This window comes from Pagrus pagrus (assembly GCF_965226575.1).
Source record: "Pagrus pagrus genome assembly, chromosome: 7".
NCBI classification, from domain to species: Eukaryota; Metazoa; Chordata; class Actinopteri; order Spariformes; family Sparidae; genus Pagrus; species Pagrus pagrus.
In genome coordinates, this window is record NC_140191.1 from 26520069 (window position 1) to 26540208 (window position 20140).

The following is a 20140-nucleotide window of genomic DNA, read 5'->3' on the forward strand; positions in this document are numbered from 1 at the left end:
CAGTCCAATTCAAAATGAAATAAATAAACATTTTGCTGTGTGATAAAACATTTTTTACCATATTAAATGCACTTGCCATTTTCATTCAGTCCTTCTAATTTGTCACATGTCAATTCCCAAATGAACTGGAAATCGACTGAACAGGAAATGCAGCGATTCCCTCTTTGTGTTCACACACCAGCCCCTTCAAGAGCAGCAGCACCAAAATGTCCTCACTTTAAAGGGTTTCCCTCAACTCTCTGTGCTTGTGAGGAAATCTGTTTATTTTAGGAATTAACTTACAGTACATGAGGAAAACCAAAATTAAATATCCGACATCGAGTATTTGTGTGAGGAGATTGCATTCATGCGTGAATGTTCAAATAGAGACAGTGTGTAGTGTGGACCCTGACTGAAGACTCACCACCCCCCACACAAACACACACACACACACACATGCACACTCCCACACCCCTTCCCTTGCTGTTTTTTTTTCTTTTCCAGGTACACCGCTTGTGTTCTAGCTTGTTTTTGTCCTGCTTTAATTGCTTTTTTTTTTTTTTTTACAGAGAAGAAGAAAAGACAACAACAAGGCGGCGAGGGCTGCAGCTAATGGAGAGGCTGTAATTGTGAATGGAGGCATTCATCTGGAGACGTCGTCCGTGAATTGCGCCGCACAATGCGCAGAGCCGGGCTGCTCAGATCACCAACCAGTCACCAAACACACACACAGATGCACACATACGGACACACTCACACTGAACCCCTTAGATCACTGGTGCTCAGAGGAGGAACGTAATCACACCTCCGCAGAGAGTAAGGCACCAAGGAGGGGAGGAGAGAAGGAGGAGAGGAGCTGGGGGGAGCAAGAAGAGAGGAGAAAATGTACAAGGAGAGAGGAGGAGAGGGAAGGGGGGAGGAGGAGACGGGATGGTGAAATTGATGTTTCCAACCATTTGATTTGGGCCATAGAGCCCAGAAGGCAGATCAGATAGAGCCACATGCACTCACACGCACACTCTCTCACACACACGCACGCACACACACACACGCGCGCGCACACGCACACACACACACACACAAAATCGCATTTTTTTTGATAAAGAGTACATGCAAGTAAACACATACACATACATTCTGTGTACACACTCATAAAGATATAAGATACGCAAGGATTCAGGGACAGTGTCTTTCTCACACAAACACCATACAAAAACAAACAAACGCACACACTAACACGTAAGCACGCATACACATACACACTTTGACGGACAGGTGGACACACATACACAATTTTAAAACTATACATCCTTCTAAACATTATGTATAGAACTTGTCAGAGCTCACAGAACCATCTCACCAACCCCACGCTTCCCTCTGCTGAAACAGTAAAACCCACACACATCCTTCAGCCAAACAAACAACATTAAACCAAAACACACAGAAACGCGGCTAAAAAAGACACAACAAAGCCTACGTGAGGGTATATATATATTTATATATATATATATGTATAAAAACCCACATCTCGGCGAGGCGAGACGAGGCACCTGTCAGCGCGGTGGCTCCTGCTACTACAGAGAAACATCAGGAAACAACAACTCAATTAAACACACCATCCCTGTTCAATTACTGCCACATAATCACAGCAATTTACCTTCACTTGCCGCACAGCCACCAAACAAACACACACACAGGGGCAAGCGCGCATACAGAGGCGGAGGAACGTGCGCAGACACACACAGGCGAGGCTGGATCACAAAAGACACCCGTAGCTTCATCCTACACACCATGATTGTAAAGCTCGCCGTGTGGTATCTGCTGGCTAGCTGGCATGAAAGAGCTGGATGTTTGGCGGAGAACAATTCAAGTGGACTGCTGAATGACTGTAGCTCTAGAAACAATTTCATTTATATGTCCACTACAGTATAAGTAACAGCAGTATCACAGTTCCTGTCCTGTAAATGCAGTTCGCTGCATAGGGTGTGCATAAGTACATTTACGTGAGTGTTACAAATGTTTAAATCTGTCTGAAAGCTGAAAATTATATCTGTAAGTAGATCAGCTGGGATTTAATTTAAAGGAATGCATCAGGGTTTGGTGGAATTCAACTCATTGATAAGTAATGATATCACTGATATCAAAATCATCAACCGTCATCCCTTATATAACAAGCTCTTTAGCATGTGTTATGACAAATGATAAAAGTACTGGAAAGAGTGACATCATTATTTTTCCATTGATTGGTTTAATTGAATTGAAATCTCTAGTACTAACGAAACATACAACAATCACAAAACCATCGTGCACAACATTGCTAGTGTACAACAAATGGACAAAGGAAGGACATCTGAATGTAATAACAAAATTAATCCAAACACAGATGGAAGGTTTAAAAACTACTTTGGCACATACCTTTCTCTGTAACTCATTATGCTTAAATACTGACATTCAAAAAAGATAAACTCGTCTCCCATGTCAACGTTACAAAGGTTGCAGATTTTCTGGTTTCTATCCGGCCCTTTATGTCTTACAATGACCTTCTGAAATTTTGGTGCTGTTTACTCTAAAATTACCAATAACCTGCTCGGTTTTCATACAAAAGATGCTTTTTCAGTTTAAATTCTACGTAGATATCACATGATGTTATACATGATCTGATCTCCTGTTGGCACTTTTGCATGAACTCATCACCAGCTTCTGTTCAACAGTTAGTTTTAACTAAATAATGTCATTGCACGTTGCATTAGTGCAATGACATTATTTAGTACATATTGGTGCATCAGAAGTAAGGCAAACCCCAGTCATCCAGCTTAACCTGCACAACCCACAGATCACAAACACACTCATATACACTTAGTTTAAACTGCATGATCATGTTGGAGGATGCAGTTTGGTGTTGTTAATCTGCATTACATTACACAGAGAAGTTTTTGATGTAGACTGCATAACTTTTAGCTAGGTATACACAGCTAAAACTGCTCCCACTGGAAAGTGTCCATGCTCTACAATAATATAACAGTATTACTAAAACTGTCTGGAAAGGGACTGTGATTTTCTCACAATCCCAGTGCAAACTCACAGGCCCGATGCTAAAATGTTAACATACACTGTGTTCAGGTTAACAGGCCATTAGGATCACAACTTGTATCAGTTCTAAAGCTAAACGATAAGTAATCTTGAATAACACCGACACAATATGGCCTACAAGATATGTGGACACACTTTTACACAAACTATTTTAGTACTTTTGTTCTTGGGCAGTTTTTCATTGTTTGTTCTTGGCCCCTAATTAAAGATACAATATGTAACATCTCATTAAAATGTCTTAAAGGGACTAGACCTGAGTTCTACATTTTTACTGAGTTGTGTGCGGAGAAATTGGCAATTTTATCCAGGCAAAATATGTTTGATTTGGTCGCCTGTTGCTAATTACTTCTGGGTAAACGACCAATGATACATCAGTCAGTGAGGAAGGAAGTCAGCGAATGTGAGGAATAAAACTTTAATGCATTACCTCATCCGTGAACATTTCTGACTTGGTCTGTCAACTAAGCCTTTTGTTTTCATTGTTTAAATTGCGAGACCCCTAGTGGCAGAAAATACATACAGTTTATGCAGTACTATGATAGCATGTCGTAGTGTCCCTCCAACTTTGAGGCAACAGTTAATGAAAGGCTCTTTCCTGTTTTAATATGACAATGCCTTGATGCACAAAGCAAGCACCACAAAGAAATGTTTTTCTCAGAAGAACTTGACTGACCTGCACACAGCCCTGACCTCAACCTCACCCAACATGTTTGGGAAGAATCTGAACTCCTTAACACCTACAAGTCAATCACATTAGTGGCCAACCTCATTAATGCAAATTCTTGCAACCAGTTTACAAAGGCTGGTGGAAAGCCTCCCCCAGAAGATCTTCATACAACATGGGTATTATGTTCAGGTGACATATTATACACATTTATACAGTACATACTTTGTTCAGGTAGTGTAAGTGGATAATTCCGGAGAAATATGAACTAAAAACAACACAACGTCTTATCTCATTACACTGATGTTTACACAATGTTTTAAACACATTAATGCATTTTTACTTTATTGCCAAGAAAACTGATAAATAAATATTCTCATATCTACATGGTAAATATAAAGCTAGAGCTAGGAGACAGTTAGCGTAGCTTAGCCTAGAATAACAGCTGGCTTTGTTAAGTTCATAGGTAGCTCACTTATTAATACATTACATCTGTCTGTTCATTCAATACAAAAACTTTCCCCTTATTCGAGTTTTCTGCTAAGCTTAGCTAATTACCCCCTGGCTATCGCTAAATATTTTGCGTACAGACATTAGAGAGGTAACGATCTACTCATCTGAGTCTCGGTAAAAACAAATAATTGTATTCCTCGAATGTAACCCTTATTTAACATATATTAATATTACATATCACATATATTCTGCACACAGCATATCACTGGGTGAAGTTAAGAGGTGGCAAACTACTACAGAATGATGTCATTGGGGAAAAGACTGAGGAATAGCAACACTGCGCAAACCTGTGAATGAGTAGTCTGTGTGTGTGTGTGTGTGTGTGTGTGTGTGTGTGTGTGTGTGTGTGTGGACAGCAGATTGACTAACAGCTTGAACTTGGGTTAGATCCAGGAGCACGGGGAGGGATACATGGATGGATGGAGTGAGAGGGAGAGGAGGAGGGGGAGAGCCATTGATTTCTCAACAGAGAGATCAGCATCTTGACAGAAAGAGACGAGAGCAACAGAGCAAGGCACACACACTCCACACACACACTCAGACACACAGATAGAAAGGGTTCCCACTGTGGCCCTCAGGTAAATTCCACGACTTTTCCATCTCTTTTCAGATTTCCAAAACCGAGATGGAGTAAAAACATTTGATTTGAATAAAGTTGGGATAAAATGAAGTTTTTAATGTAGATATGGAGTGAAAAAGTTTAAATTTCCTAACTTGAACAGTGAATTTATTAAGGTCCTTGACTTTTCCTGACAATCTTTCAAAAGTCCATGATATTCAGGACCTTTTCCACTGAAGGGAACCCCTGTTGACAAAGATCAACAGGAACGTCTGAGTTCAGTGTCTCTTTCCCAGCATGCCTCAGTGAATCTAAAAACCCCAAAACCCCCGACAGGGACACGGAGGACGGTGCTGTGGCTTCGTGCCGGTGTGGCTAACGAGGTGTGTGTGTGTGTGTGTGTGTGTGTAAGGAGGTCGTGGGCACCGGGGGAGCTGACACACACCGTGGAGGTGGGGGTGGGATTGGGGAGGGGCAGCCAGGGGTCACGCTGTAATTACACATCACAGTCCCCGTGGTCAGTGGCCCGACTGACTCCTTCTGACTGCACCGACTCAGCCAAAGCAGCAGAGATGGCAGGTGGCGGTGGGAGTGGAAGGGTAGCACTTGAGGAAAAGTTGGAGTAATCAGGACAGAACGTTTCAAATTTCTCCTTGATATTACTTGTTTATTTTTTCATTTTCTGCTTTGAACCTAACTGATGCATTGATTAATTTGGCTAACAGTGGGTGTCATTTTTCAAAAGTACACTGAGAGCATGTGTCAAACCTCCACAGTAGCCCTGCCTCCATTCTCACCTCAGATTGCATGTGTTCAAAGCAGTGCGAGTGGTTGACACTATCACATACCGTGCGTGGTCCTGTGTGGGTGGTAGGTGCCGTAGAGGATGAGTGTAACACTGAGCAAGGCTCCGGATGCCTCCTCGTTGTTCGGCCTCATACAGCTCCCCACAGTTCCTTTGCGGTCAGTCACCTGGAAACAGAAACATCAGCGAGGGCATCACGTCAACAAACACCACTGATTCATGTGGACAACTTTCTTCCTGCATCTAATATTACTCAAACATCCAGATCTACTAGTTTGGACTGAATTCATGGGGAAAAAGCAGGGAACAACTTATTATTTGTTTAAAGACGTCATGTTAAGCACATTTTCAGGTTTATACTGTCATTTGGAGGTAGAATAGGTTTACATACTTTAATCTTCATAAAACACATCATTTTTCTCATATGGTGCATTGCTGCAGCACCTCTTTACATGCTGTGTCTTGAACACTTGAGTGAGACATCTCGCCTCTGTTAAATTTTTGAGTTGCACATGCGCATTACTTTATGGGCAGGATGTAGCCAATCAGAGGCAGAGTAGGGCGGGTCATGACGAGCAACGTAGTGTGATCTAAAATAACATCGCTACAGCAGTAGCAAATTTATATCTGCTGACTGACTGGAATATATATATATATGTATATATATATATATAGTATATATATATCCTAACTTATAAAGATTCATAAAGAAACAGTTGTGAAGCAATGACATACTGCACATACCAGAAGCAGACAGATGGGTTGCAAAAGCTTTACAGCAGTGATTTCAGAAATCTTGAATACTTTAAGCAGAGATTAGAACACATAATATTTGAGAATTCATTTTTGTGCCTTTCATGGATTTATTTAACAGGACAGCTTGAGAATGAGAGCACATGGGATGAGTGAGAGGTGGGATGACATGCAGCAACGGGCTACAGGTTGGATTTGAACACGGTCGCTGCAGCGAGGACGCAGCCTCTGAGCAAGGTTGATAAAGCAAACTCATACATATGGACTCGTGGCAGTTTATGATCATACGTTGCACATAGTGATTTACATTCCATGAACTATCTTGGTCCCAATCAGTTTCTACAACAATCAAACCTCTTAATACATTGTTTGCCAGAAAAAACACTTCGGCAGAGAGGAAGCCAGTGAGATTTTATCATCACCACTATATGTTTCAGAAACTAAATGTTAAGTTTTGATCTTTTCAATACATTTGGTTACAATACATTTTAAACTCATAGTTAAAAAACCTTTAAAAAAGAGAGCAGTCATTTCTCCATGAATGATGAGGCGCTTGTCATTATGCTAATTTTATGCTGTTTTGTAAGTTAATTTTATCCGTTTTGGATGTTTTTACAAAGGGTCATCTGGGGACAGGCATGGCAAACTGTACCTTCAGCTGTAAATACTGGGGTGTGTCCATATATATAAAAAAATGAACAAATACATAAATGAAACAAAACAAGCATAGCTTCCCATCTTTCACAACCAGCATTTGGTATAATGGCGATCAGAGAGGAGGTGTCAGTGACCAACTTCACTGCTGACCTGGCATCCCTTTTTGGCTTTGGTGTGTTTACAGTTGTGCCTGAAGAGCGCTCTGTGCTGCTATTGGTCAGTGTCACAGAACACATCATAGAAACTGTCAAACTGGGCAAGAGAAGGCAAACAAGACTGCTCGGATGAAGGTGGGCTTCCCAGGTGCTGTGTTGTTTGTCTTCACTATGACACATTACACGGGATAACATAAGCAATCAGCACGCTCATTTTATTCCCGTCATGTAGTTTGACTCGACTTAGACTCAAGTTTGTCTCAAGTCATGAATTTGATGACTTTGTGCTAAACTAGACAGTAAGGAAAATAAGAGACTTCCTCAGCTTTGAACTTAACATCAGTGACTTGTGACTTTCACTTGAGCCTTTTGACTTAGGACTCCGAAAGATATCCAACCCAAGCCTAAAGGTGCATCTGGAACTGCAGACCAGCAGACAGACGATCACAACCGTAAACAATTAATTAGACTGTCCAAGTTATAGTTGCCCAAATCTCTGGGTAAACTTTAGTTTATATCATATCAATAAATTAATAAAATTGGATGTAAAAGTAAGTACATTCGATATCTTCTGTTGCTTGTCCCATTTTTATGTTAAAAAAAATCTCTCTTTGGTTTATAGATATATGCAAACGACTACGTCAAACCATACCCAACAAATACCTCTTTAATCCAGAGCTGGTCCGAGACTTCACTCCATATAAACAGTCTGTGTGTGTGTGTGTGTGTGTGTGTGTGTGTGTGTGTGCTATATATGTGTATGAGTGTATGTGTGAGTGCTCCCAGCAGACCAGAGGCCAGGCATGGTGGCCTCAAGCCGAGCGCTGCATTGATTTGTTGTTGGTAAACAAACAGCTGGATGCTACAGGTGGATCGATACGCCTCGCATGCCTGCCAGCCTCCCAGCATGCCTTTCTACTGGGTCGACGCGGCTCTCTGAGGAGCTGCGACCCCGCTGTCACTTGGAAACTTCATGAGTCAAATATTTTGGGTTTCTAATTGAACTGAGGTTAATTTTTGACATTAGTTCACCCTCCTGACACAAGTCCATGAGTCCATGAAATCTATAAATACTGTTTTTGGATGCCATAACTTTACGAACAGTATAATTTTATGTAGCAGTCAAATTTCATGTTGTCATGTTTGGTGATGATGTCAGCCATCTTCATATAAATTGGGCACCAGTTGCTGTTCAACGACCAAAAATTAAGAAGAAATAAAGCAGTTAGATCTGCTGGCATGACAAAGATGATTTTTAACTACAGTGGAATAAAAAAGACTGAGAGCTACAAGCAGAGACAAAACCAGGGCATGAAGGAAGGAGAAATTAAACTGACTTTTAGACAAAAGAGAGACAAAGAAAATGAAAGGATTAGCAGGAGCAGAAGGAACAGAGGGGAGAGGGGAAGGATTTCAAAGCCAGAGAGAGAAAATATATAGAGAAAAAAAAAGAGAGGTAGAGGGATTAGTGATGGGTGAGAGATGGCAGGATATCGAAACGAGTGAGTGTCTGGGAGAGGAAAGTGAGACCCAGCGATAGAGGATGAGCCTGAGAAGAGAAAGAAGTTCAGAAAGAGATAGTGATACAGAGGGAGGCAAACAGAGAGGAAAATGATGGGACAAATGCAGCCAGTAAGTAGCAGAGAACATCAGTGAGAAAGACAAAAAGACAGGAGACAAAAAAAGACTTGAGATGAAATTTTGATGACAATACAACACCACTAAAGCTCTCTTGAATCTTGAAAATGTCTCTCATATGTCCTAAGTTTTCAGAATGATCTGCTCCACACTGTTAGCTGCTGCCCTGTGCCACCACAGTCCTCTACTGGTGGGAACCGAGCAGCTCTAACAGGGCAGTTGGGTGCACAGGACCTCAGAATGAGCCTGTAACTTTCCAACAACAAGTCGTCTGACATCAAGGCAACATTAAAATAAGGCTCTGTTTTTGAGTTATTTCAATACATTATGCATATTTAGTAATGAGGCAGTAAGATTGTCTCTAACTTAACAGACTTAAGTTAAGTGCTGAATGCTGATTGTTTTAAAGATGAGATTTGTTCAGCTGTGGTGACTTGTAGCAGCAAGAAAAGCACAAGTTTTAGTAAGCTTGTCAGTGAGCCAACATGTGCAATAGCAGGACCCTCTAACTGAAGCAGCTAATAGGAATGCAACCAATTAGTTAATTAGTCTAATTTTGTTTCTACCAATATTGTATAAACAAGAATTCCTGCCCTAATTAATTTTTTCCTGGGATAGACTTAATCAGGTTTAACAGCATTTTAATGAATATGATAGCAGTATTGAATTTTCTTATGAGATATGATTCCTTTCAAAGTACTGATCAAATGTATTTAGGTTCAGCTCTCCATCATTTTACATGACAAATATTATCAATAACTTCACATTTAAGAGCTTAAACTCTTAACTTTTTATTTTGCTGACATAATAATACATTATTACATTTTAAAACATATTGAGGTAAATACTGCACATTGTCTTTTAACATTTTTGACCAAAACGAGAAATTGTGATGCCCAACGCTAATCTTAACTCCCTCCGCCCAGGGCTGGAATGATACAATATAATTTTAATGCATTTTCTGTTAACTTGACAAGTTGATAATAATATTGACATCTCTACACTGCAGCGGTCATGTGTTGTGATGTTTTGTTCTGATGTTCTTTACACATGACACTTATTGTATATGTTTGGAGCAAAATTAACATAATGATTGTGTTTTCTTGAAAATGTAACTTTTGTGAGGCTGGAAAAGAGTGTATAAGCAATCACAATCTCCAGTGTCACAACAATCATACATGTGTGAAATTGTGTTTGAATGTTTCATTAAAACACAACCCTCCACCTACCAGACTCAGTTACATAGTTACAACTGCATGGCTATAAGATAAGAGGCAAAATGTGTTAATATTAAAGACTTAAAGACTAAAAGAATGACTTAAATTAGTGTTATTACTTGAACCCCTGCACCTCACACTGTGATTTTATTGCACTGTATAAAGTCAGACATATTTATTTCGATGTAATCAAACTTCAAATTTCTAGTTTTCATTTTGAGACCACTTCAAACTTAATTAATACTGAATTCATTCTTTACCTCCTCACACACCTTCACACTTGAAAAGGTCTGAATGATTTCACATATTAATCTTTGTTCCAAATGCTGGCAAAAGTAGTGAAGCTCCAACAGGAGCAGCTGCAGCTTTTGTGTGAACTGCAGAACTGACTCTTCAAACTGAAAAAATATGAAAGGAAAATAAATTTGTTTGTAATATTTGTCAGTGTGACTGAACAGTTCGTCGATTCAACTTGATATCTTAAGGTTATTGAACATGTTGTCTGAAGTTCAATTAACTTTAAATTTGGTCTCACAAAAAAGAAGACTTAAAAGCAGACTTTGAGCTAATTCATTAAAAGTTAAGTCATTTATAGCAGTTGAATTTACATTTTTAAGCTGGAAGAGCCCAAAACTATTTACAGTGTGGGCGACTATGATGGGTAAAATGTGAAACAGGAAGTTGCTAGAAAAGAAAACAGAACTCATTTTACTTTAGCGGAATAACCAGAAGCTTCAAAATGAAGCCCAAAACAGGGAACCTGTGAGTGTTGGCTGTGTTGGAGCGGGGGCAGAGTCAGATGGGAGGGGAGGAGGAGTCTTGCTGCGTCTACATATGTAAAGCAGCAGGGAAGCAGCAGTGTGTCAGACTGAGGCTCTGGCCCAACCTGAGCTCCTTGCTGCTCTCTCCAACACATCAATCATCCAAAACAGGGCCATCACGGCCACACTGCATGCTGGGAGACACACACACACACACTCAGGCGCGCACACACACTGCAGCCGGCTCAAACACAAACAACTGAACAAACACACACAGGATACCGCATTCAGCCAAACACACACAGAGCTGCACGAACACGAATGTTTTAATTGTATACACACGCGCACACACACGCTGCACAAATATGTAGTGATTTGCAAACACACGCATGTACACTCAGGTAACACTTACACATTCATGCAGTTTTTACAGTTCACACACATACACCAACACACACACACACACACACACACATGAACAAACATTCTGCAACAGACACACAGTTAAACACATATGCAAGAACACACTGGTGCACATAGTAAAAGACACATACATTGCAAACTACAAACACACACACACACACACACACGCAGGAGTCACCCTCTCTGTGCCTCACAAAGCACGCAGACAAACAGAAATAGGTATCCTGTGCCCACAGGGTGCCCTCGCCCCCGACCATCTGTGACGGGTGCCAACACACAGTGGGTGATATTTACATGGAGACCCACCCCCCCTCCACACACACACACACACACACACACACACACCAACACCAGCACACACACACACAAAGAAAAAAAAGAGAAAGAAATACCCACAAAGGGCCGCACGGATCGCTTGATCTCCCAAAACTCATTAAACATGCAGATGTATGCAAATATATGCACCTCTAGAAATCCACCTTGGGCCAGAGTGAGTGAGAGAGTGTGCGTGTGTTTGTGGCTGAAAGTGCACGTTTGTGAGTGTGTGCGTGTGAGTTTGTTTCCACTGTAGCAACTACCGGAGCTCTGACAGTGTTTCTGACAAACTTGATGCTGTGTGCGAGTTTGTGAAGCGACTTTATATGCTGTTAAAGTGCGGCGGCGTCTTGTTTACCAGCGTTGAGTGGTACTTATGAGTGATGCATTACATTTTCTTATTACTTTTATAAGTAATAAAACTGCATTTAGGAATCAAAACTAATATTACTCTGTTAAAATAACGTATTTATGGCTGAAAGATCTGCGTTCCATTTACCATATTTCGAGTTTTCTCAATTTCTGCACGGTTTACAAATAGTGGACAGAGCTGCGTAACAAGTTCCACCCCCATTTGCAATTAGTAAGTCAGAAGTTAGTACACTCTAACCACCCGCACTAACACCCACTACACCTGCGCTACAGTCCAAGTAGAACATAACAACCAGTTAATGGAATAAATTATAAAACATGTGTTTACATGGCCAGAAGGAAATAACTTTTGTCTCTTTTTTATTTCCTGACGATGAAACACATTATTATTATCATTATTACGGGTGCAGTGGTGCATATCAGTTTCAGGTTTCCGAGCATTCAACTTTGTTGTACAGAAGCCTTTGATTACCCTTTTTTTTTAAAGTCAGCCAATATATGTTAAACTGATATAATGATACTGATATCTCTGCACTACAGCGGTTAACAGATTTTTTACGGGGTGACATTCAATATCTTTACATAACACAATGTTTAAAACAACCATGACAAACATTCTGTGTTTTTTCACAAGAAGGTTATTGTTTTGAGAGGGTGGAAAAGCCACCAACTAGAGACTGTATTTTAGACCATTACACTCATTAACAATAATAAAACATATTCAAGTGTACAGAATCAGATCTAATTCAAGTTGTTGCCTTCAAACAGACAACTGGATTAGTAATCATCATTTCTTCAGTAAATATATAACAACACAAACTGCAACCTATCCATCAAGGTGGAACACGAAGAAGAAGTGATTGGTATAATGTCAATATTTTCTATTGGCTGCACGCTGATCGAACATTATCTGCTGGTTATTCCATCAGCAGTTTGTCACTGTGTGTGTGTTTAGTTTGTTGGGGAGACGAGAGAGAGGAGGAGCAGGAGTGACTTCAGAAGAAGCACCGGGGATGATGATGGTAAATATATGATCTGTCAGTCATGGACAGCAAGGATGGCTGTGTGTGCGGGTGTTTGTGTGTGATTGTGTGTGTGAGTGTGTGTGTGTGTGTGTGTGTGTGTGTGTGTGTGTGTGTGTGTAGCCACAGTGCTGCAGGCTAAATAGTGCCATTATATTCCTACAGCAACACTAGTCACAGTCAGCTTGAGTGTCAAAGTCCTCTGGGAATCAGAGATATCTCTGCTCAAAGACCGCTGCCACCCTGCCACACACACACACAGGAACACAGACACACACACACACACGCACACAGACACACACAGACGCACACACACACTCCTTGTGGGCATGGCAGCATGAAGCCAGGTGGGGTAGGAGGGACAGCAGTGTAAGTGTGTTTGTATCTTTGTGTGTTTTTCTGTGTTTCATTTCTCCGAGTACAGCGTAATAATGCAGAATTGTTGCCAGTTATAGTATAGTAGTTATCTATTAAAGGGGTATTCACTGCATTACATATGTCTGTTTGTGTGTCTTTTGTGCATTTGGTTCACCCAAACTACAAAAGAAGCACATTTTAATTGTAATATCTTTTACTTCTAGTGGTATCTTATAATAAAGATATTTTTGATTTTTTGTGCCCAAGTTTTGAAGCATTTGTCTCTGATAATTCTGACTTCACAATAATACAATGGGGGTTAATGGAATTATATTTTTGGTACTCTCTGCAGTTATAAATTACATTATAAATTCCTTTGCAACATTTCTTTACAGAAACAGTTTATCGTTTTGTAAGTTTTTTGAAGATAATTTTTCGATGCTGGTAGCACCACAAAGTTCCATTCATCTCCATCGTGTTGGGGTTTAGACAGAGATCTCATAAAAATCTCAAAACCCCGACAAATAAAACCAAAAGTATGTGTGTCTTTTTGTTTTTGGGTGAACAGCCCCTTTAAATGTACACTATGTATCTGCCACTAAAGGTCTCTCAACGTTAATAATGAAAATAAAAGACATAGTTGGGAGTTGTTATTTTCTTTGTTAAACAACCATCCTCGCTGATAAAAATCTATCTGATGTGACTCGAGCAGAAACGTTTACACGCAAGGTTTTGTATTTAAGTTTTATTCACGTTACGTTTGGTCACGTTCAACGACTTCCCTCCTCCCTCTCTGTCATATTATCTGATGATTCCCTGGAAGTTATAGCGACAGGCGACTCAATGAAATGCTTCTTTACCTTGAATAAAATAATAGATTTCGCTGGGTTTGAACATTGTTGAAAACATCCTGGTTAACAACTCAAAATGTTTGAGTTCTAGTCGTTTTAACATTTTAATGTAGAATATTTCATAAAGTCTTAAAACTAACCCAATAATAACCTTCACTATGGTAGATTAATGGCTCAACTGCCATATTCTACAATTTCTCACAGAATCTTACCTCTCAGCACTGCTGTCTTAGGACAGAAATGCTTTAAAGAGAAAAGATGATGAGGACACACTTTGACAGAATGTGTGTGTGTCTGTGTGTGTGAGAGAGAGAGAGCGAGAGGACATAAAAAGTAAAGTGCAAGAGAAACGACAGAGAGAGAGGCTGAAGAAAGATCAAGGACACACAGGGTCGAAACAGCATCAATACCGTTTATCTGCTGATGAACTCTCTTTAATGGTTATCATAGATATTGATGATTAAATATTATTGTTTTCGAAGCATATAGTTAATCATGAGTTTAATTTCGTACTGTACATGTCTGTTTGTTGGTATATTCCATATTGTGCAATACTGCCGGCAATATTGTTTCTGATAAGCAGTAAAAGCACCAAGCTGAGCTGAGGCACCACAGATGGCGGTAGAGCGAGCACAGAGGAGAGCACATGTGAGAGAGAGAGAGGGGGAGAGAGAGAGAGAGAGAGAGAGAGAGAGAGAGAGAGAGAGAGCATTTCCAGCCCTGCGGTCTCGTCTCCTTCACAGCGCTGGAAGGTCAGCCGAGCCTCGAGCCAGAAGACTCGCTCCCTTTTTCACTTCAGTCCCGCTTTTATTCCAGCAGCACCACAGCGCTCTTTGACAATTGTCATCATGACGAATCAATATAGACTCTCCACAGACACCCCCTCTGTGCTGCCCTTGAGTTTTTAAACACTGATCCAGCAGATAGTCCAGTTAAAGTCTCTTCCCAGGGCCTCCATTTTATAGTTTACCCTTCACTCTGTACCAACCCTCCTTCTGTCTTTTCTATTAGCCCTATATGTCCTCTGTCTCTCTCACGTCTCCTCCGCTGCTTCTCTCTGTGCATCATTTCAAGCTTTAACTGGCATGGCTGCTTGTCAGAGGCAATTTTTACCCTCGCAGCAACACACGAATGTAAAAAACCATCAAGTAACGTGAAGAGTTTTACCCCAGGAACCACATTATGTCAAATTACTGTAATTGCACTTGTGACTGAAATACTCCTTCTAGTAAATTATTTACTGAAAGCATAATATTCTATCATGCCTATCTGTAATCACAGTCCGGAGAATGAGAAATGTAAGAGTATATAATTGAAAAGCCAGGTAGCGAGTCCTTTCTCCTTCTTTGTTCCTCTTTGCGTTTACTTCAAACATCGCAGCGCTCCGTTTTATTTCCAGCGCCCTGTGTTTGTGATTGTGTGTGTACACGTTTCTTTCCAATCCGCGGTAAAGTTGACAACCGGCGTTAAACCAATCAGTATGTGTGTATGTGCTGATTAGCAGTGTGCTAAGGCATGCGGCACGTAAGATGCGAGCGTTAATTCGTGTTGCGAGCGTCGCGGTGACTCGTCTCGGCCCTCCGGTAATGAGCAACGGCGTCGTTATGTGGCTCTGCTTCACGGTGTTTCCTCCCCGTCTCTGCGACACACTGGGCCTTGGTAATTGGTCACAGAGGGGACAGTAAATCTGCACGAGGACGTGGGAGAGACACAGAGACGGAGCGATAGAGAGAAAGTGTGTGTGTGTGTGTGTGTGTGTATGTGTGTGAGCACGTGTGTGTGTGTTTGCAGGAAGAGGTAGGTGATGGAGGACAGGGGGTGGGTGTCTTTCATCTTCACAGCTTTTTCTCTATAAACCTCCAACTGTTTACAAGGACTGATGCCTATTTGCACACACACACACGCACACACACACACACACACACACACACACACACACACACACACACACACACACACACACACACACACACACACACACACACAGCGAGTCCCCCCCCCACCCTCCACCTCTACTGCTACCACCCACACGTATATACAGTAAATGACCTCAGCGCGCTACTGTCTCTGAGTATGGATTCTAATCAGACGTCGGCAGTATTGTGTCTGTCAAACCTGGCCAAGGTTACTTAACCTTCCAGTCTTAATTTCCCTTCCATTTTAGCTCCTTCCTCCATATCAAACATCAGCACATCTATGAGAGGAAGAAAAAAAAAAGGAAAAGAGCACGGGGAGGAAAATGAAGATTGCCATGCTTGGCTGAAACTCGGAGATGAAAGTAGAGGATGATTCACATTGCTATGGCAAAATGAACTGAACCAAGCTGAGCTGAGCTGTGCTGTGCTGGGCTATTTTTAAACTTCTATACAGCGCAGCTACTGGAAGAGGACAATGTGAAGCGGAGCAAATCATTTCTATATCATGAGAGAAGGTATGTGAAATAGGGCTTCCAGGAGAGCAGGGGGAAATTTGTATATGAGCTTTGCCGAGAAGATTTTTTTTTTGGTACATTTTGTAGGCTAGTTGAGTGAGTTATCAATCGGGTGTTGTAGGGGACGTGTACAGACAAAAGTATTCATTCCTCACTGGAATCAAAGTCATATCAAAGGATTGAGAGACGCTATTCGAGTTGACAGTCTGAGAGGCCATCTTGAATTATATACAAAGAAAACAACATGGCTGAATGAAATGTTTTTTAGTATAATTTCCACCTTTCATAGAGCTCAGAATAACCAAAAAGTGTGAAAACTATGAAAAATCAAAAACCAAGCTAGCAGCTCTGTGAGACTACTAATATGCTAATAATGACAATGCTGAACATGTTGATGTTTAACAGGTGTAATGCTTACCATATTTACCAGCTTAGTTAAGTATGCAAACATTTGCTAATAAGCAAGGTGTGGCCAAAGTAGCTAAAAATGAAACACTGCAAAAAAAGAAAGAAAGAAAAAAAAAGCTGCATAACTGCAGTGAAAGTACATTTTCTCTCTCACCTGGAGGTTCCAGATGCCTCGAGGCTGCTCCCCCCAGCAGTGCACTGTCATCAGGGTCCAGTTTTTCAGGCCAGCAGTGGAGGCGTCATTGGGCCGCGTGTCCAACAGCAGCGATACAGTGCCGGCTGGAGACTTCAGACTTATGGAGAGGTCACCGCGACACACGCTGTTGATGCTCACTCTCACCTGGTGAGGAACAGGTGGTAACAAATAAAAGAGAAGGGAGGTGTGAACAAAGAGATTGAAAATGGTATAAAGAAACAGGGAGAACAAGAGAGAGGGCGGAAGTGGGTGGACAGAGACAGAGCAACATGTAAACATGATATCCTCAGTGTCACTGCATGACCTCCTCTGACTGTTTACTGAGTGTGACACAACTTACTTTTTAACGTTTTGCCTCCAAGAAATACTTTGACATTTTGGGAAATACACTTTTTAGAGTTGGAGTTCGATGAAAAAATCGATAGCTTACCTTAGCATAAAGAATCAAACAGCTAGCCCGGCTCTGTTAACTAGCGTTGCAAAATTTAAAGTAGGTAGTGGAGTGGATTAAGTTTCCACTGTTTGTTTGGCAACCTTACGGTGACAACAAGGTTTTTACTGCGCACGGCCAAGAAATAGTCCTGTACATACACCCCCATAAAACCACAAAATGATGTTTATACAGTTGGGCTTTTGTAGAGTTTAAATAAACAGGATGTAAATGAGTGACATTTAGAGTTGCTGGTAGCCAGATTTTGTTGCCTTTAGAGAGAGCCGGGTAAGTTGTTTTCCCCTGGTTCCAGTCTTTGTGCTAAGCTAAGCTAACCAGCCTCTGGCTGTAGCTTCGTATTTAGTGCACAGAGATGAGGATGGTTTCAATCCTTAATGTTTCCTAAAATGTTGAACCTTTTTATTTAATTGTGAAGCAAAGCATCTTCTGACCAACCTGTACACGTTAAAAAATATGGGATTCCTATGCATGTGACAAAAGAAAGATTGAGCCAATGTAAGGAATTTTTGGAAATACTTCAAGGCAGTGTTAACATACACTGTGCGCCCAAGTTTCAGTCCAGATCCAATCAGTGTCATCTGAGACACTGTATGCAGACTATGGACAAGGCAATGATCTGTCCATAGTCACCCAAAGATGAGGACAAAGAAAAGTAGGGAACAAACAGCGAAGACCAGAATGGCTTAATATTAGCTAAATGATTTAAATAAGCGCATGTACCCCCCAAACCCCCATCCCCCTGATTCCCACCCAGTAAACACTCTCCCTGTCCCTGTTCATCACAAGCAGCACATCTGGTGTGACAATGGCACATCGCAGAGAGAGCCGCCAAGCTGCAAAAAGACTGACAGCCCGCTCCTGTTTACAGCGTGTTACCACGGCAACACGTCCATCAATCACACCTCGCAGCGATGGCCTGACCCACGCTTTCTGCCAGGGAGCAGAGCCGCAAAGATGAAGCCTTTTCAATTTACATGCTGACACACTCCCGCTCTCTCTCCTCGCTATTTCACAAGTACACACACACACACACACACACACACACACACACACACACACACACACTCACAAACACAGATAAGTCGCTCATACCCAAATGAGCACGTACACAGACACGTACAGTACGTATGCCTGCTGACACAGTCAAACATAAACACATTTGAGTGTATGTGCCTTCACTCAAGAAAACACAGTTTTGCCATTTTCTGCAAATGACACATCCGACACATTACACATCACAGTATGATCCTTTTTATCTTTTCTATTCTCAGATAGAACACATGACACAGAAACCCTGAAAACAATTTGTATGAAATGTTCAAGCTTCCCCCGTTGTGAGCAGAAGTTAAGTTTTGATTTGTATAATGTCAAGGGCAACAGGAAACATGTAAGTGAAAACTGACTTTTTCGTCTTTCCATGTTTTGAAGAAATAGTCTAACATTTTGGGAAATACTCTTATTTGGTTTCTTGCAAAGAATAAGATGAAAAGATCGATGCCACTCACATACCTGTCCATTAAACATGACCCTACTGCCAGTTAGCTTAGCTTAGCATGAAGACTGAAATCCCCTGAAAATCAAAATCAGGACAAGTTGTGGATTTACAGGGCACAGTTATGTGCAGGACTGTTTCTTGGCCGGGAGCAGTGACTTCCCAGAGTCCTTGCTGGTTGCCTGGCAACCACATCTTACTGTTTTTCTTTCACTTCAGTTTTTCTGCGGCTAAAACTAACGAGATATAACACATTAAATGAGTGAGCTTAAGAGGTCCAGGCAGGTGTATTTTGGAACCTTTGGAAAAAGCCAGCCCAGCTGTTTCCCTCTAGTTTAGGTCTTTATGCTAAGCTAAGCTAACCAACTGCTAGCTTTAGCTTTACAGTATATTCAACAGACAAATAAAATAGTGGTACTGATTTTCTTATCTTTCTCACAGCGAATAAGTGTATTTCCCAAATAGATCTTCTTCTTTTGTTGTAGATTTTCATATTCAAGTTATTCCAAAAGAAATTTCACATTATTAAGCATTGTACTGCATGCTCATACCACCTGAGTGTGTTTTAAAACTGCCATCTGACCTGCACATGCTCCAGACTGTTGATCTCATTAGTCCTCCCATGGCACGCCTCTGATTGGATGTCCACACTGACCACACCCTCTGTCGAAAGGATTCTAACCAACGAAAGATCATTACATATGTCAGCCAGTAGCCAAAATAGACACTCATATACATGCATCCTACAAATATACGGACACACACAAGGCAGTGATGGTATGCAGATACATCAAGATAAGATGAAAGATTATTGATTCCTGTGGGGAAGCTGTTTCATTGAGGCAGCCAGATTAATATGATACAAGGAAAACCTAAACATTTAGTATATAATCAGTAAAGCTGACAAAAGGCTTTCTTACCTGGTAGGGTTGAGCGTGACTTGTTGCTTACACTTCCTCTGCGGAGCAACGGTGTCGAAGAGTGCGGCCTGCTGTACCATCAGCCCTGCATCCAGCAATCCAAAGCCATAC

At 41.1% G+C, this 20140-nt stretch overlaps 1 protein-coding gene across 1 annotated transcript in view; it reads right to left on the minus strand.

Annotated features, from left to right (window-relative positions):
* Window positions 1-20140, minus strand: part of LOC311260150 (neuroendocrine convertase 2-like) — a gene marked incomplete at its 3' end in the record, with an annotated part of 183894 nt that overhangs the window by 6763 nt on the left and 156991 nt on the right. Inside the window, exons 14-17 of the mRNA XM_084357664.1 lie at window positions 20030-20140; window positions 19693-19786; window positions 17125-17310; window positions 5654-5777 (exon numbers count right to left, since the gene is read on the minus strand). Of these exons, the coding sequence (XP_084213790.1) occupies window positions 5654-5777; window positions 17125-17310; window positions 19693-19786; window positions 20030-20140 (515 nt within the window). The remainder of the gene's footprint in view (window positions 1-5653; window positions 5778-17124; window positions 17311-19692; window positions 19787-20029) is intronic.